Raw genomic sequence first — 15689 nt, 5'->3', positions numbered from 1 at the left:
GTGCCACTGTAAGCAAGTGCGTAATCAGTGCTCCACTGACTGAAGGCTTAGTGGAGATTCCATTACCTCTGCCTGAATGCAACAGGCTTGATTCTTCAGCTGATGAAAAAAGGTCACTCAAATGGTGTCTCTATTTATGTGGACAATGAGAAACATTGTTGACCCATATTCACATATTCATCCTGCAATGCTTTGAAATAACCGGAATACTTTAAACATTGAATCGCCTGACTATATGAAATATCACATACCTAAACCCATAAATAAATGTAATGTATCTGTAGTTTACCTCATTGTCCTGAGTGGATACAGAGTTCAAATCCCTTTGAAATAATAAGACTGAAAACAATAACGCTTTCTTGACTAACCAAAAGACAACTTTTCCTTAAATGTATAACACAACTCTCAGTGGTTGTATTGTTCTTTTCTTCATGCGAACACAACAAGTACCATTTCTTGTATTCCAGAACGGGCTCATAAACGACCATCAGTTGTCATGCCACATGTCATGCCACTTTTAATCCATTACCCTTAGAAACAATGTACCTGCCACTTTTCCCCTCATATTCATCTTCACCTTTAACTTTCTATTGCTTTACATCTTGATATCTTATTAATGCATTCTCACATCTCCAAATGCTTTCTCACTTTGCATCCCCCACCCAGTCCATCATAAAACATTCACAGTGTCCTCAAAATGTCAATCAAACATGATACATTATTGCAACTAAGCCACGTGACCCAAATAACTTAATTCTTTCAGCAAATCAACAGTAGATAACACACATATGCGCTCCACAGACCACACAGAAATTCAATAGGAAGCATGCTCCGACATTCATACAGGCACAGGTGGACACCTGCTCATTTACGTTCAGTCAGTCAAACACTGGTGAGCCCCAACAAACCTAAATCACATGTACTGTAAGTAGTCCAGGATCCTTTTCCAATGACACTGATGGGTTGTGAAGGCAGGGTGTGTAGAGCTGGGGAGCATTGAGGACAAGGGCTTTTTCAGTCCCATCAGTCACATCCCTGGTTCGGGATTAAACATCAGTATTCATATGTGGTTCACTGAACACCTGTCCATCCTACTCCAGGTCACCAAACGAGGGCCTCAAGCAGCCAAGTACTTCGCCCAGTGAGGAGAGCTTCCTGATGCGTGCTTCCAAGGGCCTCCTGGAGCCCTGGGTTCGGCCCTTGGTGTCTCCAAGTCAGCTGTCCTGAGTGCAAGAGGAGAGACACTTACTGTAGTCACATACTCAGAGCTCACGATAGAGGAGAGAAGACAGGAACACACTAGCCAGGTATTCCCAAGAAGTCACTACTGTAAATAGACATTCAGTTATTGTATTCTTGTTTTTCTTTACAATTAGATTGCATTGGTAAGAAATTGGCCAATGATAAGGTTTTACGTTCTGAAGGCTGGGCCTAAAATAGTGTATAAGAGATCATACAAACGAGGTTCTGTAGTGATTCCTATGTTGAAGATGTAAAGAACATTGTGTTGTATTGTTTATTGAGGAGCAACCAGATGCCGCACTTGACATATTTATGAAAACAATTTTTCATAGTTACAGTTCATATAAGGAAATCAGTACATTTCAATAAATGAATTAGACCTGGGAGGTAATTTGCCGAACCACTGGGGAATCAAGCCCAGCCACTGGGGAATCAAGCCCAGCCACTGGGGAATCAAGCCCAGCCACTGGGGAATCAGGCCCAGCAAATCAGAGTTTTTCCCCACAAAAGGGCTTCATTACAGTTAGAAATACTCCTCAGTTTCATCAGCTGTCCAGGTGACGAGTCTCAGATGATCCTGCAGGTAAAGAAACCGAATGAGGAGGTCCTGGGATGGAGTGGTTTCAAATGGTCTGCGGTTGGACATACTGCCAAATTCTCTAAAACAACATTGGAGGCGGCTTATGGTAGAGAAATTAACAGAAAATTATCTGGCAACAGCTCTGGTGGACAATCCTGCAGTCAGCATTCCATTTGCCCGCTCCCTCAAAACTTTAGACATCTGTGGTGTTGTGTTGTGTGACAAAACTGCACATTTTAGAGTGGCCTTTTATTGTCCCCCGCACAAGGTGCACCTGGGTGATGATCATTCTGTTTAAATCAGCTTCTTGATATGCCACACCTGTCAGGTAGATGGATTACCTTGGAAACTGAGAAATGCTGATTTCCTGTCAAATGTGCGGCCAAAATTTGAGAAATACTATTTTTGTGCAATCTTTTGTCTGGCTCATGAAACATGGGACCAACACTTTACATGTTGCGTTTATATTTTTGTTCAGTATAATAATCATGCACTCAGTAAGAAACTGACCCTAAAAATGGCTAAATCCCTGTGGATGATGAGAAATAGAAGCATTATTGTTGAGAGGGACGAGGCAAAAGGAATGGCAAATAAGTCTGTCTACACAGCCGATTGGCAAACGTACTGTAAATTGAGAAATCCTGTGACTAAACAAATAGAAGAAGAAACTACAATGAAACAAAAAGAAATGTAAAAGATTATAGTAAAATCTTTGGAGCATCATAAATTATATTTTGGGGAAAAAGGCAAACTCAGCTCCATCCTGCATTGAATCATATGTCTCATTCATCACAAAACCCTCTGATATTACCAACTACTTTAATTACTTTTTCATTGGCAAGATTATCAAATTTAGGTATGACATGCTAACAACAAACTCCGAACCTTCGTGTCCATGCATAACTGACCAAATTAAGAAAGACAAGCATTGTCATTTTGAATTCTGTAAAGTGAGTGTGGAACATTTTGAATGATTGTTGTCTATCAATAATGACAAAACACCTGGTACTGACAACTTGTACAGATTTTACTGAGGTTGGTAGCGGACTATATTGCCATTCCTATTTGCCATCTCATCAATCTAAGCCTACAGGAAAGTGTGTTTCCTTAGGCCTGGAGGGAAGCAAAAATAATTCCGTTACCCAAGAATACCAAAGCACTAGTTCAAACAGCCGACAAAACAGCCTGCTATGTATCAAAAACTAAAAGCATTGAATTTGGGACAAATCATTCACTAAACCCTAAACCTTGGTGTTACCCAAGATTGTAAACTGACATGGCCAAAACATATTGACGCAACGGTAGCTAAAATGGGGAAGAGGTCTGTCTGTGATAAAACGCTGCTCTGCTTTCTTGACATCACTATCAACAAAACAAGTCTTACTGGCCCTAGTTTTATCACACCTGGACTACCGCCCAGTTATATGGTCAGATGCCAAAATGAAGAACAGAGGCAAATTACAGTTGGCCCAGACCAGAGCAGCACGGCTGGCACTTAAATGTACATGGAGGGCTAATATCAATAATATGCATGTCAATCTCTCCTGGCTCAAAGTACAGATCAGATTGACTGCATCACTACTTCTTTATGAGAGGTATTGACGTGTTGAAAGCACCTCACAGCACATGGCGGACTGTGAAGAGACACACACACACACACTCACATAGGGCTGTGGTGGTCATGACATTTTGTCAGCCGTTGATTGTCGTGCAAATAACTGGCAGTCTCATAGTAACTCGCCGTTAATTAACATAAACACATTTAGCATCTTCTGGCTTCCACGCAAGTCTAATAAATCTATGTAATTTAGCCTACACCTTCACAATAAATCCATTATTTGTTTTAGACAGGTCTAAAGAAACATGATATGAAGAAAATGTATTACATTTTCAGAATAGCATACTCTGAGTTGTTCTTACGTTAGGCTCTGATCTGGCTATGCCATATGGCTGTGGGCTACACTAGTTCACTTAGCAGACAAGATTTGTTTAGAATTCCGTGGAATTATTTTATAGTATTAGTATAGTATTAGTATTAGTATAGTATTTGTTTTCAAACGTTGGATTTGTATTTTTTTGAATTTTACCCCTTTTTCTCCCCAATTTTGTGGTATCCAATTTGTTTAGTAGCTACTATCTTGTCTCATCGCTACAACTCCCGTACGGGCTCGGGAGAGACGAAGGTTGAAAGTCATGCGTCCTCCGATACACAACCCAACCAAGCCGCACTGCTTTTTAACACAGCACGCATCCAACCCGGAAGCCAGCCGCACCAAAGTGCCGGAGGAAGCGTTTTGAGGAAGTATTTTGATTTTTAATACATTCTAACACTGCATGATGGGACTCGAATGATGATTTGAAAAAGTTGTTTGAAAGGCATGACCTCGTCTTTGTTTTTAGCACAGGCTACATTGCACTTCATCAGTCTGTCATTCACAAATTGAGAAACACTTGATAATGCCTCAAATTTCCCAGCGGCATCCCCTTTGTGTGGCCGTAATGCCCCCTAATGGGGATCATAATAAATACTAAATAACAGTGTCTCATAATGGGATAAAGCAATATTTGGTAGTGAGTTTTGTTGAGGCTTTTGTTGAGGCTCTTAGGATGGAAACCACTTGCAAATATGTTTGATTGAATGTCTAAAAATAGAGGAGCCAGCGTCTTCCACCACCTTTCATGTATTTCCAAATATTCCTAAGGTAGATGACCTAATAATACCATTAGTGCCTCAGGTTATAACAGCATGATTTGTCTCGATAAAATATTCAACTCCCTGCTTTTGAGACAAAATATCAGGTTTTTATTTAACCTCTATAAACGGATGAAAATCAACTTTTTGACACAGGCCACCATCTTTAAAAAATAATAATTCATTGTTGGACATAAAATACTTTAAAACATCAGCTTCGAGGGATTTCAATTTTGGACATTTGTGCCCAAATATTCCAGGCATAATAGAGAGACATATGTGATCTTATACAAATAATAATAAATAATAATTGATTGGATTTAGGCCTATGTGGCGCTTTTCTATCAACTGAGGTACTCAAAGTGCTTTGCATAGTAGAGGGAAACTCACATCATCCACCATCAATGTGTACCAGCCATCTCAGTGATGCACGGCAAACATTTTTGTGCCAGAACGCTAATTCCACCTCAGCTATCAGGTGGAGAGGTGATATATGCCAATTTGGAATGAAGGGGATAATTAGGTGGCCATGAAGGAATGTAGCTAGGTTGGGAATTTAGCCATGAAACCAGGGTGAACACACCAGTGGTCTAGTGGAGGGTATACCCACTTATTTTTCAGTGGGCATTGCATAACTCGACAGCCTTGGTTTATCAAATGATTTCCTCGCCTGGTTCACCAACTACTTCTCTGATAGAGTTCAGTGTGTCAAATCGGAGGGTCTGCTGTCCGGACCTCTAGCAGCCTCTATGGGGGTGCCACAGGGTGAAATTCTTGGACCGACTCTCTTCTCTGTTTACATCAATGATGTCGCTCTTGCTGCTGGTGAGTCTCTGATCCACCTCTACGCAGACGACACCAGTCTGTATACTTCTGGCCCTTCTTTGGACACTGTGTTAACAACCCTCCAGGCAAGCTTCAATGCCATACAACTCTCCTTCCATGGCCTCCAATTGCTCTTAAATACAAGTAAAACTAAATGCATGCTCTTCAACCGATCGCTGCCTGCACCTGCCCGCCTGTCCAACATCACTAGTCTGGACGGCTCTGACTTAGAATACGTGGACAACTACAAATACCCAGGTGTCTGGTTAGACTGTAAACTCTCCTTCCAGACCCACATCAAACATCTCCAATCCAAAGTTAAATCTAGAATTGGCTTCCTATTTCACAACAAAGCATCCTTCACTCATGCTGCCAAACATACCCTTGTAAAACTGATCATCCTACCAATCCTTGACTTCGGCGATGTAATTTACAAAATAGCCTCCAATACCCTACTCAACAAATTGGATGCAGTCTATCACAGTGCAATCCGTTTTGTCACCAAAGCCCCATATACTACCCACCATTGCGACCTGTACGCTCTCGTTGGCTGGCCCTCGCTTCATACTCGTCGCCAAACCCACTGGCTCCATGTCATCTACAAGACCCTGCTAGGTAAAATCCCCCCTTATCTCAGCTCGCTGGTCACCATAGCATCACCCACCTGTAGCACGCGCTCCAGCAGGTATATCTCTCTGGTCACCCCCAAAACCAATTCTTTCTGTGGCCGCCTCTCCTTCCAGTTCTCTGCTGCCAATGACTGGAACAAACTACAAAAATCTCTGAAACTGGAAACACTTATCTCCCTCACTAGCTTTAAGCACCAACTGTCAGAGCAGCTCACAGATTACTGCACCTGTACATAGCCCACCTATAATTTAGCCCAAACAACTACCTCTTTCCCTACTGTATTTATTTTATTTATTTATTTATTTTGCTCCTTTGCACCCCATTATTTTTATTTCTACTTTGCACATTCTTCCACTGCAAATCTACCATTCCAGTGTTTTACTTGCTATATTGTATTTACTTTGCCACCATGGCCTTTTTTTGCCTTTACCTCCCTTATCACAAATCATTTGCTCACATCGTATATAGACTTGTTTATACTGTATTATTGACTGTATGTTTGTTTTACTCCATGTGTAACTCTGTGTCGTTGTATGTGTCGAACTGCTTTGCTTTATTGGCTATAGGCTACTTTGAAGTAAGATAAGATAAGACATGCCTCATAATATGAAGTAAAACGATAGGCCAAACCGTCTTCTGGTAGAAGGAAAGGCTTTCCCGAAAACCTCTAAATGTTAACTAGCTACAAAGTAGCCCATGCCTTGTTGTCAGAATGATATCATGATGATTATTTGCATTAATCCAGTGGCCATTTATTTTGCAAACTCCGTCTCGTGTGCCTGCACACTTGAATTAAAGGGTAATTACTCTCAAAAATCTAAATGTCTCAGATTTTCCCGGAACTCAAAAGTGGTCTCCTAATGTGGATTAACCATTGTTATGGGCTTAGAACCTATCACTGATGTTTTTCTGTTTAAAAAAAGTGTGACTTTGAGAATGAAAACCTGAATAATGTGAGAAAATCTGAAACCTGTGAACTTCAGACTGTTTCAATAGTAGGCTTACTATAGGCCAGCTAGGGTTGGCCTGACTGTGAAAGACCAATATGGGATTTATCATTTATAGGTCATTCAGATTGTATGTCACTGTTTCACCACTACATCACTGGAACACCCCTACTCATACTTTTTTTCCTACTGTGTTATTGACTTGTTAATTGTTTACTCCATGTGCAACTCTGTGTTGTCTGTTCACACTGCTATGCTTTATCTTGGCCAGGTCGCAGTTGCAAATGAGAACTTGTTCTCAACTAGCCTACCTGGTTAAATAAAGGTGAAATTAAAAATGAAAAAATAAGTGCCATGGGATTTTGAATGACCACAGAGTCAGGACACCCGTTTTAATGTCCCATCCGAAAGACAGCACCCTACGCAGGGCAATGTCCCCAAATGTAATCAAGGATTGAAATGATTATGTTTCTGTTTAGGCTTCTTGCGGTCAATTTGCAGTCTACAAATGATTTGTTTTATTATGATCCGGCCCCCCGACCATCCGTTTCATAAAAAATTGGCCCATGGCTGAATTTAGTTGATGATCCCTGATCTAGATACTCCCAATGAATGAAAGAGAAAATGCCCCTCGGTGCCCTGTAACTGAATCCCTTGTTTCCAAGGGGAGGGAAATAAATGAGGCTTTTAATAACAACATATTATGAGGTTGTGAGGCCATATGCAAAATAGATTCATCATTCACTGTGTTATTCTGCATCCCTGAATCTGATCTGGCCAGGTTATCCATTTGTGTTTGATAAGAAAACATGTATAACACAATAATAACTGTAAGGCTGTAATTGGTCTTTTGTTAGAAAGAAAATACAGTCTTCAAACATCCATGAGAGAGGATCAACATGAACGAACAGAATGTGGCTAATTACCACTTGGGGGAGAATGATAGATAATGGGAGACTCAATGTGATCACTATATGTTGTGTCACAGATAATTAAAATAACCTTAACCTTCCCTAAAGACACTACACACACACACACACACACACACACACACACACACACACACACACACACACACACACACACACACACACACACACACACACACACACACACACACACACACACACACACACACACACACACACACACACACACACACACACACACACACAGGTACTCACACTTTCCAATATACAGACCAATATACAGAGATCCCCTGATCCATCTACACACTCAACACACACCCCTCAGCAGCAATTACCTTCTCTCTGTGTGGTATTATCCCGTTCTGCACCACCTCTGCAGGTCTGTCCGTCTGCTCCTGGGATCCCCGCCGACCCCTGGGCTCCTTCTGGGCTTCGTTCTCCCAGCGGGCAAAGCCTTTGCTCTTGGAGGCCTGCCGGTGTGGTCGATACTTCATCTTGGGGAAGGTGTGGGAGCCCCCATCCCCAGCCCCCCAGGTGTGCTCTGACCACAGGTGCTCCGTCTGCGTGGCCTGGCTGGTGGTGGCCCGCTGTAAACCCACAGATATCCGCTGGGCTGAGCACGTCATCAGGGTGATGGACTTATGCTCCAGGTCAGAACCTCCAGGTGTCACCGAGGGGAACTCAAACATCTCGTCCTCATCTGCATGGAGGACAGTACGACAGGAATGAAACACACAGACCAAGACCATGTTAGTTGAATCGCTGTTGGTGTATCACTGAAGTGCTGCTGTACCCTTGAAGGTGGGCATGGTGGGGCTGCTGGGTAGAGAGCTGTGGGTCAGGCCTCCAGGGGAGACACTTTGCAAAGAGGTGGAACGCGGCAGCTTCCTACAGGCCAGTACCAACAGCTCTCTGCAATGCTTATGGCAGTTCACACCGCAATCTGAAACAGAACACAGAACAGCATCGTCAGGCCAAAGCCCTCACAGTGCACGCATTGAAAAATCCCAAATGTATTCAATATGTAGTTCTATACACGTGAACATTACAGTCCATAGAGCCTACCTTTGCACTTGTATCCCTGTTTGATTATTCCCCAGAGCTAAGAGCAACATGTCCAGAGGGGCAGGAATAGGAGGGAGGTGGAAAAAGGAGTGTTAGGATTTGTAATGTGGAAGCATTTTCATGCTGCAAATATGGTCAGAGGGGTCATTGTTAACCATTGTGTAATACCGTTTTTCTTTTACAATCGCTTTGGTGCAATTTGCACAAATATGTAGTATACTTTCACAACTCTTAGCACAACATTCAGTAACACTTTATTTGGATAGTCCAGCTGTAGATTCTCTACAGACTGTCAATAACAGTTCAACTATCTAGTAACCCTAACTCTAACCTTAACCATTATTCGAAACCTCACCGAAACCATAGCCTGCAGTTACTTATCAACAGATAGTATGGGCATCTGTTGAGCATCTACAGTGCCTTGCAAACTATTCATCCCCCTTGGCGTTTTTCCTATTTTGTTGCATTACAACCTGCGATTAAAATGGATTTTACACAAAATAGTCCAAATTGGTGAAGTGAAATGGAAAAAAATCTAAAAATTTGAACAAATTAAAACCGGAAAAGTGATGCCTGCATATGTATTCACCCCCTTTGCTATGAAGCCCCTAAATAAGATCTGGTGCAACCAATTACATTCATCACCCTGAGAACACCATCAGCAGGGACTGGGAAACTGGTCAGAATTGAATGAATGATGGATGGCATTAAATACAGGGATATTATTGATGGAAACCTGTTCCAGTCTTCCAGAGATTTAAGACTGGGATGGAGATTCCAAAGGTGAAATAAATCAAATTAAAATAAATTCACCTTGCAGCAGGACAATGACCCTAAACATATTGCTAAACAAACACTGGAGTGGTTTAAGGGGGACATTTAAATGTCTTGGAATGGCCTAGTCAAAGCCCAGACCTCAATCCAATTGAGGATCTGTGGTATGACTTAAAGATTGCTGTACACCAGCAGAACCCTTGAACTTCAGGTATGGGCAAAAATCCCAGTGACTAGATGTGCCAAGCTTATAGAGACATACCCCAAGAGACTTACAACTGTAATTGCTGCAAAAGGTGGCTCTACAAAGTATTGACTTTGGGGGGGTGAATACTGTAAACAGGATACAATGTCTCATAACACCCTTCCTGTAGATTCGTACGTGTGTTTTATTTGTGTACCTGTGTGCATGCTCGTTTAAGAATAGGAGGAGTTATCTATAGAAATGCTCATTTATTTTCACTAAGTGATGCCTAAATCAGCACAAATAGAAAGCTAGAGGGAACTTAATTTGTGTACGTGTTTGGAGATGCAACTCTTCTCTCATGGAAGACGTGCATGCTTTCATTGTTGACTATGTGAGTGTTGCCATCACCATGTAAATTGCATTATTGTTCCACCAACGCTAGTCAGTGTTTCTTTATAAACCTTTAAACAATGTAGCCTGCACTCATGTCAACATTATTGCATGTCTGTTTTTTGAAACCCCTCTATACACTGTGAATAATCTCTGTCTCAGAAGGCCATGAAGAGCCATGGGGTATCAACTTCAAGGAATAAAGATGGACATCTTCTCTCAGCACTGTATCATTTGGTAGCTGACTGAGGGCTTGCGCTAAGTTGACGGCAATATATAGCACAGAGTTTCTGACAGAAGCTACCAGAAAGCCTTTACTTTTCTTCCAACCGAAATTGCACTGTGTCGCTGAGCATAAACAGTTCATGTTTCTCACAAGGTGCACAGTATACATACAAATCCAGCACAGTGCTCGCAGAAGGTAGGCTTCAGATACGTCATCTCCGTAAAGTTGTGGATAAAACCAGGGCCCATTTTACACTGGAGCAAGGGGTTGGCCCTCAGGAAGTAAGCCATCATCTCATCCTTACTAATCAGGCCATCTCTGGAGTGAGGGGGGAGAAGACAAAGAATATAGATAAGAGAATAATAAGATGGCGAGAATGACAGCTTTTGTTCTGCAAACATTACAGTAAATCCCAACCCTTATTTATGTCTTATCCAAACATGGAGAGACCTACAAAAATGCTCTAGATCAGACACCCAGGTGGTTTGTAGCAGCTCCAGCCTCTGCATGTATCCAGTCTCCCTCCTAAGGAGCTTAGCCTCCCAGACCTATTTCCTGAGTCATGGAGCTGCTCAGGCGATCTGAAATGCGATTTGAGGCGTTCCAGTGAACAGACGAACCACCCAGGACACGAGGGCAGAGGACTGTGTGTGGCGCTGCGTGTCCTTCATGGGCTGCCATAACCTCCACCTCCCCCCGCTCAAGCCATGGTGACAAAGCACCACTCCTACTCAAGGCAGGGCAGGGCTAAAGCAGATGTAACTCTGTTGTGACGTCAGAGTGTTTTCCTGCAGATTTACGATAGGAAGTTTGACAACACCAATGACCTCATTCATACTGTAGGTTTGTGTGAAGAAAAATGGGTGATGGCCTGTGAAATCACAGGGGTTTTAGAACACCCACAGTTGCAGTCCTATTGCATCTTGGATGCTCATAACTGCTTTAACCTGTTAAGTCGACCCTCTACTTTTTCGAACATTCTGTTAAAAATCGCGCAACATTTCTGCGCCCTGCTACTCAGGCCAGGAATATAGTATATGCATATGATTAGTATGTGTGGATAGAAAACACTCAGACGTTTATAAAACTGGTTAAATCACGGCTGTGACTATAACAGAACGTGCATTTCATCGAAAAGTGCAGGAATATCTGATCACTGAAAATGGAAATAAATATCCATCCGCGACTTCAAGGAATTGTTCAAAGTGAATCGAATTACATGAGACCGAGGTTTCAGTGCCTACAGCTTCCACACGTTGTCTAGAGTCTTGTCATTTGATTTGCAATTGATTCTTGGTCTAACCGAATCAAGGGAATCGATTCCCTCCGGTCTCCGACCGGATGTTTTGGTCGAGCTCTCTCCAAGACATTTTTTCGAAACAGACACCTATAGAATTGACATCGCCTCCTGATGAATTTTATCGCTTATTAACGTGTACTAATACCTAAAGTTGCATTACAAAAGTATTTCGAAGTGTTTTGTGAAAGTTTATCGTCGACTTTTTGAATTTAAAAAAATTACGTTACGTTATGAAACGCTATTTTTTTCCGTTTTATCACACAGTCTTCATAGATCGATATCTAGGCTATATATGGACCGATTTAATCGGAAAAAAAGACCTAATAGTGATTATGGGACATCTAGGAGTGCCAACAAAGAAGATGGTCAAAGGTAATGAATGTTTTATATTTTATTTGTGCGGTTTGTGTAGTGACAACTATGCTAATTATTTTATTTACGTCCCCTGCGGGTCTTTTGGTGTGTTACATGCTATCAGATAATAGCTTCTCATGCTTTTGCCGAAAAGCATTTTAAAAATCTGACTTGTTGCCTGGATTCACAACGAGTGTAGCTTTAATTCAATACCCTGCATGTGTATTTTAATGAACGTTTGAGTTTTAACTAATACTATTAGCATTTAGCGTAGCGCATTTGCATTTCCAGAGCTCTAGATGGGACGCCTGCGTGCCAGGTAGGACCAAGAGGTTAAGGGCAAATATTAGGCACAAGAATCACATTACTGTGTTTGTGTATAAAAGAGAGTGAGAGAAATATGGGGTGCATATGTGAAGGGCCAACAAGGTGAGATGTATGAGGAGATGGGTTAGTGTGGAAATGTCAAAATGTGGTTGCAGGTGTGGAACTTGAATTTGTGGGTGGGTGCGTGCGTGCTTGTGTGGGTTGGGTGTGTGTGCGCGTGTGCGTGCTTGGTGCCTGTGTGTGTATGAATGAGAAAGAGGCGATGTGAGAGAGTGTTTGTTGGTGACAGAAAGAGGGAGATAGAAGAGGAGGATGAGGTGACTTAGCTGTGACACTTCTGAAGCTTTAAAATGTCAATGGTAGACAGGGTCACTCACTGGTCCTTGTCCAACACACAGAAAGAGTCCAAGAAAGGAAAGTTGGCAGCAATACTCTCAAAGTCCTCCTGAGAGATGTATCCATCATGGTCATGGTCATAGTTCCTGAATACAGACTTCCCAGAATAAGACAAAAACAAAGGACTTCAATGACTTCAAGCACCAGCAATTGTGTGATTCATATTTTAGTAGTTGTTGTGAACCATTGTGGAAATGGTTCATATACAGTACCTACTCAAATATTTGGTATTGTGACAGAAATAGCCACAGATTGATTCTTGAAGTCATTTATGAGATATTTCTGAATGGGTAACTCATTTTATAGATAATAACATGTCTTGTTGTTTTTTTTGAAAACTTAGATTTCTACTACAATGTAATTTCATCAGTAAATAAGAATTTCAGTTCAGACCACAGCTAAGCTATGTCCTCCTGGACTTTATGCAGGTGCCTTTATTTACGCAGATCAGTGTTACTGTAATGGAAGCAACTTACATCCACCACCTTCCTGATGTGCTTGTTCACCACATTGGGGTCAGGTTTGGCTGTCACCCCTGATGCCCAGTCCAGAGGGGCCATTGGCTTGTTGGGGGTTGTTGGAGAAGTAGGCTGTGGAGTGGGTTAAGATGGAGTGAAGATAGGACCACTCAGGTATCCAATATTATTTCTGTTCTTTATACATTTCAGTTGATATTTATAATAGCCATAGATCCAACAATGCAGCCTATAGACCCCAACATGGAGACTTACCAAAGACTTTGGGTTCCGTGGTTCCCTTAACAAGGATAGCTCATATATCTCATCTTCAGTGTAGTAAAGGTCTAGAGAGAGCTGGGGAAATCCCTTAAGATTAAACATGAAAATAGACTTTGTGTTTCTGCAATATCTAAGCCATTTATGATCATGTTACTCATCTGTATGATCCTACAAAATGTGGTTTGAGACCCACTGAAATGAAAAATGTGACAGAACGGTTAACAAGTCCATTTCCTGTTGACGGGGGACCTTTTAGGCCGGGACACTTACAGTGAGCAGGTAGATGAGGTCCATGTTTGGTTCCACCTGGGCTGCAGCACTCTGCAGGGACATCAGCTCGTTGAAGGTGAGGTAGAGCTGCTGCATCTTTACGATGTTCACCTTGTCGTCGTCCACCCAGTCGGGGAAGACCACGTGCACGGCGATCAGGTCCTTCAGGTGGACTCCCAGGATGGGGACCTTGAAGCCTTCGGAGTCTGTGAAGGCCTTGCGGTAAGCACAGTAGTTCCCATTGGAGGAGACCAGCTCCGTCATCTCATTCCAGATCTGATGGGAGGGGTAGGACGGCAGGAAGTAGTGGACAGTATCAATATTAGATACAGCACCGGAAAGCTACAGAGAGAGTGACCAGTGCCGGGGAATCTACTATGAAAATATAGTTCACCAAGCTACCAATTACTTCACACTGGAAGAAGTTAAGCTACATTAAAGCTTCCCTTTAAAAAATGTGCTGGAGTCTCTACACCACATGGCAAAAAAAGTTATGAACTATTGAAAACACTACCAAGATTTTAATTTAGTTCAACTACCACCAATCTTCTGCTAAATGTAATTAAATTACATGTGGTTCACAATTCCCCAACACTGAATGTAACATCAAATGGCAGGAAATGAAGATGATGCCAATTCTGAGTGGTGTGTTTTCTGAAACCATCACTACATGGCAGTTGATGAATTGACCTACATTGTTCCTTAGCAGACGCTAAATGATTATGACCATGATCTAAAGTCAATTCAAGTGTAGAACCCGATCAGATGATATTAGTGAGGCTGTGACAGAGCACATGCAGGCGTACGTGCTGACCTTGTTGACCTCGGGTGCTAGATAAGAGTGGGTCTCCTTCAGACGGGGAAATTGAGCTGTGGCTCAGACCTCCAACCATGGCCATCAGTGTATTAAAGTTCTGCAGTTGGAGGAGTTTCTGAAGGACAGAGTGGCATGGAACAAAGTGGAAGAGATTGGAGGTAGAGTGAGAGAGAGAAATAGAGAGATAGAGAGAAATAGAGATAACTAGGAAGAGAAAACAGTGCAAGAAAAAATTACAATAAACAACAAACAAACCTAAAATATATTTTAAAAATTACCCCCTTTTTCTCCCCTAATTTTGTGGTATCCAATTACGATCTTGTCTCATCGCTGGAACTTCCCAAATGGCTCGGGAGAGGTGAAGGTCGAGTCATGCTTCCTCAGAAACATGACCCGCCAAACCTCGCTTCTTAACACCCGCCCACTTTACCCAGCCACACCAATGTGTCAGAGGAAACATTGTCCTACTGACAACCTACGTCAGCCTGCAGGCACCCGGCCCACCACAAGGAGTCGCTTGAGCACGATGAGCCAAGTAAAGTCCCCCCCAGCCAAACCCTTTCCTAACTCGGACGATGCTGGGCCAATTGTGCACCGCCCTATGGGACTCCCGGTCACGGCCGGTAGTGTCACAGCCTGGGAACTCACCCGGGTCTGTAATGACGCCTCAAGCACTGCGATGTAGTGCCTTAGACTGCTGCACCACTTGTGAGACCACCTAAAATAACCTTAATAAAAAAACTGTACCTAAAATAACATAAACCAACATAAATTGATCTCTTTACACTGTGCTTATGGAATCAATTGCATGAGGGGAAAGTGCTTGAACATCTTATTTAAAATGCGAGAAGCTTTACAAAAAAACTTAAGAGCCCTCTTGAGTTAAACGGTCACGCTTCTGCATTTAAAGGGTAGGCCATTTCATTGTAGCTGACAGATGACCTGCATAAGCAATGGAGGCAGACATGAGCACGAGTGCTTGTCATTAGTCTTCTAAATAA

At 42.3% G+C, this 15689-nt stretch overlaps 1 protein-coding gene across 1 annotated transcript in view; it reads right to left on the bottom strand.

Moving 5' to 3' along the window:
- Window positions 1-489: 489 nt before the first annotated feature.
- Window positions 490-15689, bottom strand: part of LOC124038232 (ras guanyl-releasing protein 3-like) — a 44829-nt gene continuing 29629 nt past the window's right edge. Inside the window, 11 exon segments of the mRNA XM_046353829.1 lie at window positions 490-1223; window positions 8181-8545; window positions 8639-8788; window positions 8911-8947; window positions 10658-10805; window positions 12846-12961; window positions 13341-13454; window positions 13596-13676; window positions 13872-14147; window positions 14686-14730; window positions 14732-14803. Of these exon segments, the coding sequence (XP_046209785.1) occupies window positions 1215-1223; window positions 8181-8545; window positions 8639-8788; window positions 8911-8947; window positions 10658-10805; window positions 12846-12961; window positions 13341-13454; window positions 13596-13676; window positions 13872-14147; window positions 14686-14730; window positions 14732-14803 (1413 nt within the window). The 3' untranslated portion in view covers window positions 490-1214.

This window comes from Oncorhynchus gorbuscha, linkage group LG06 (genome assembly GCF_021184085.1).
Source record: "Oncorhynchus gorbuscha isolate QuinsamMale2020 ecotype Even-year linkage group LG06, OgorEven_v1.0, whole genome shotgun sequence".
Lineage (NCBI taxonomy): Eukaryota > Metazoa > Chordata > Actinopteri > Salmoniformes > Salmonidae > Oncorhynchus > Oncorhynchus gorbuscha.
This window is presented reverse-complemented; position numbering and strand designations above follow the sequence as displayed.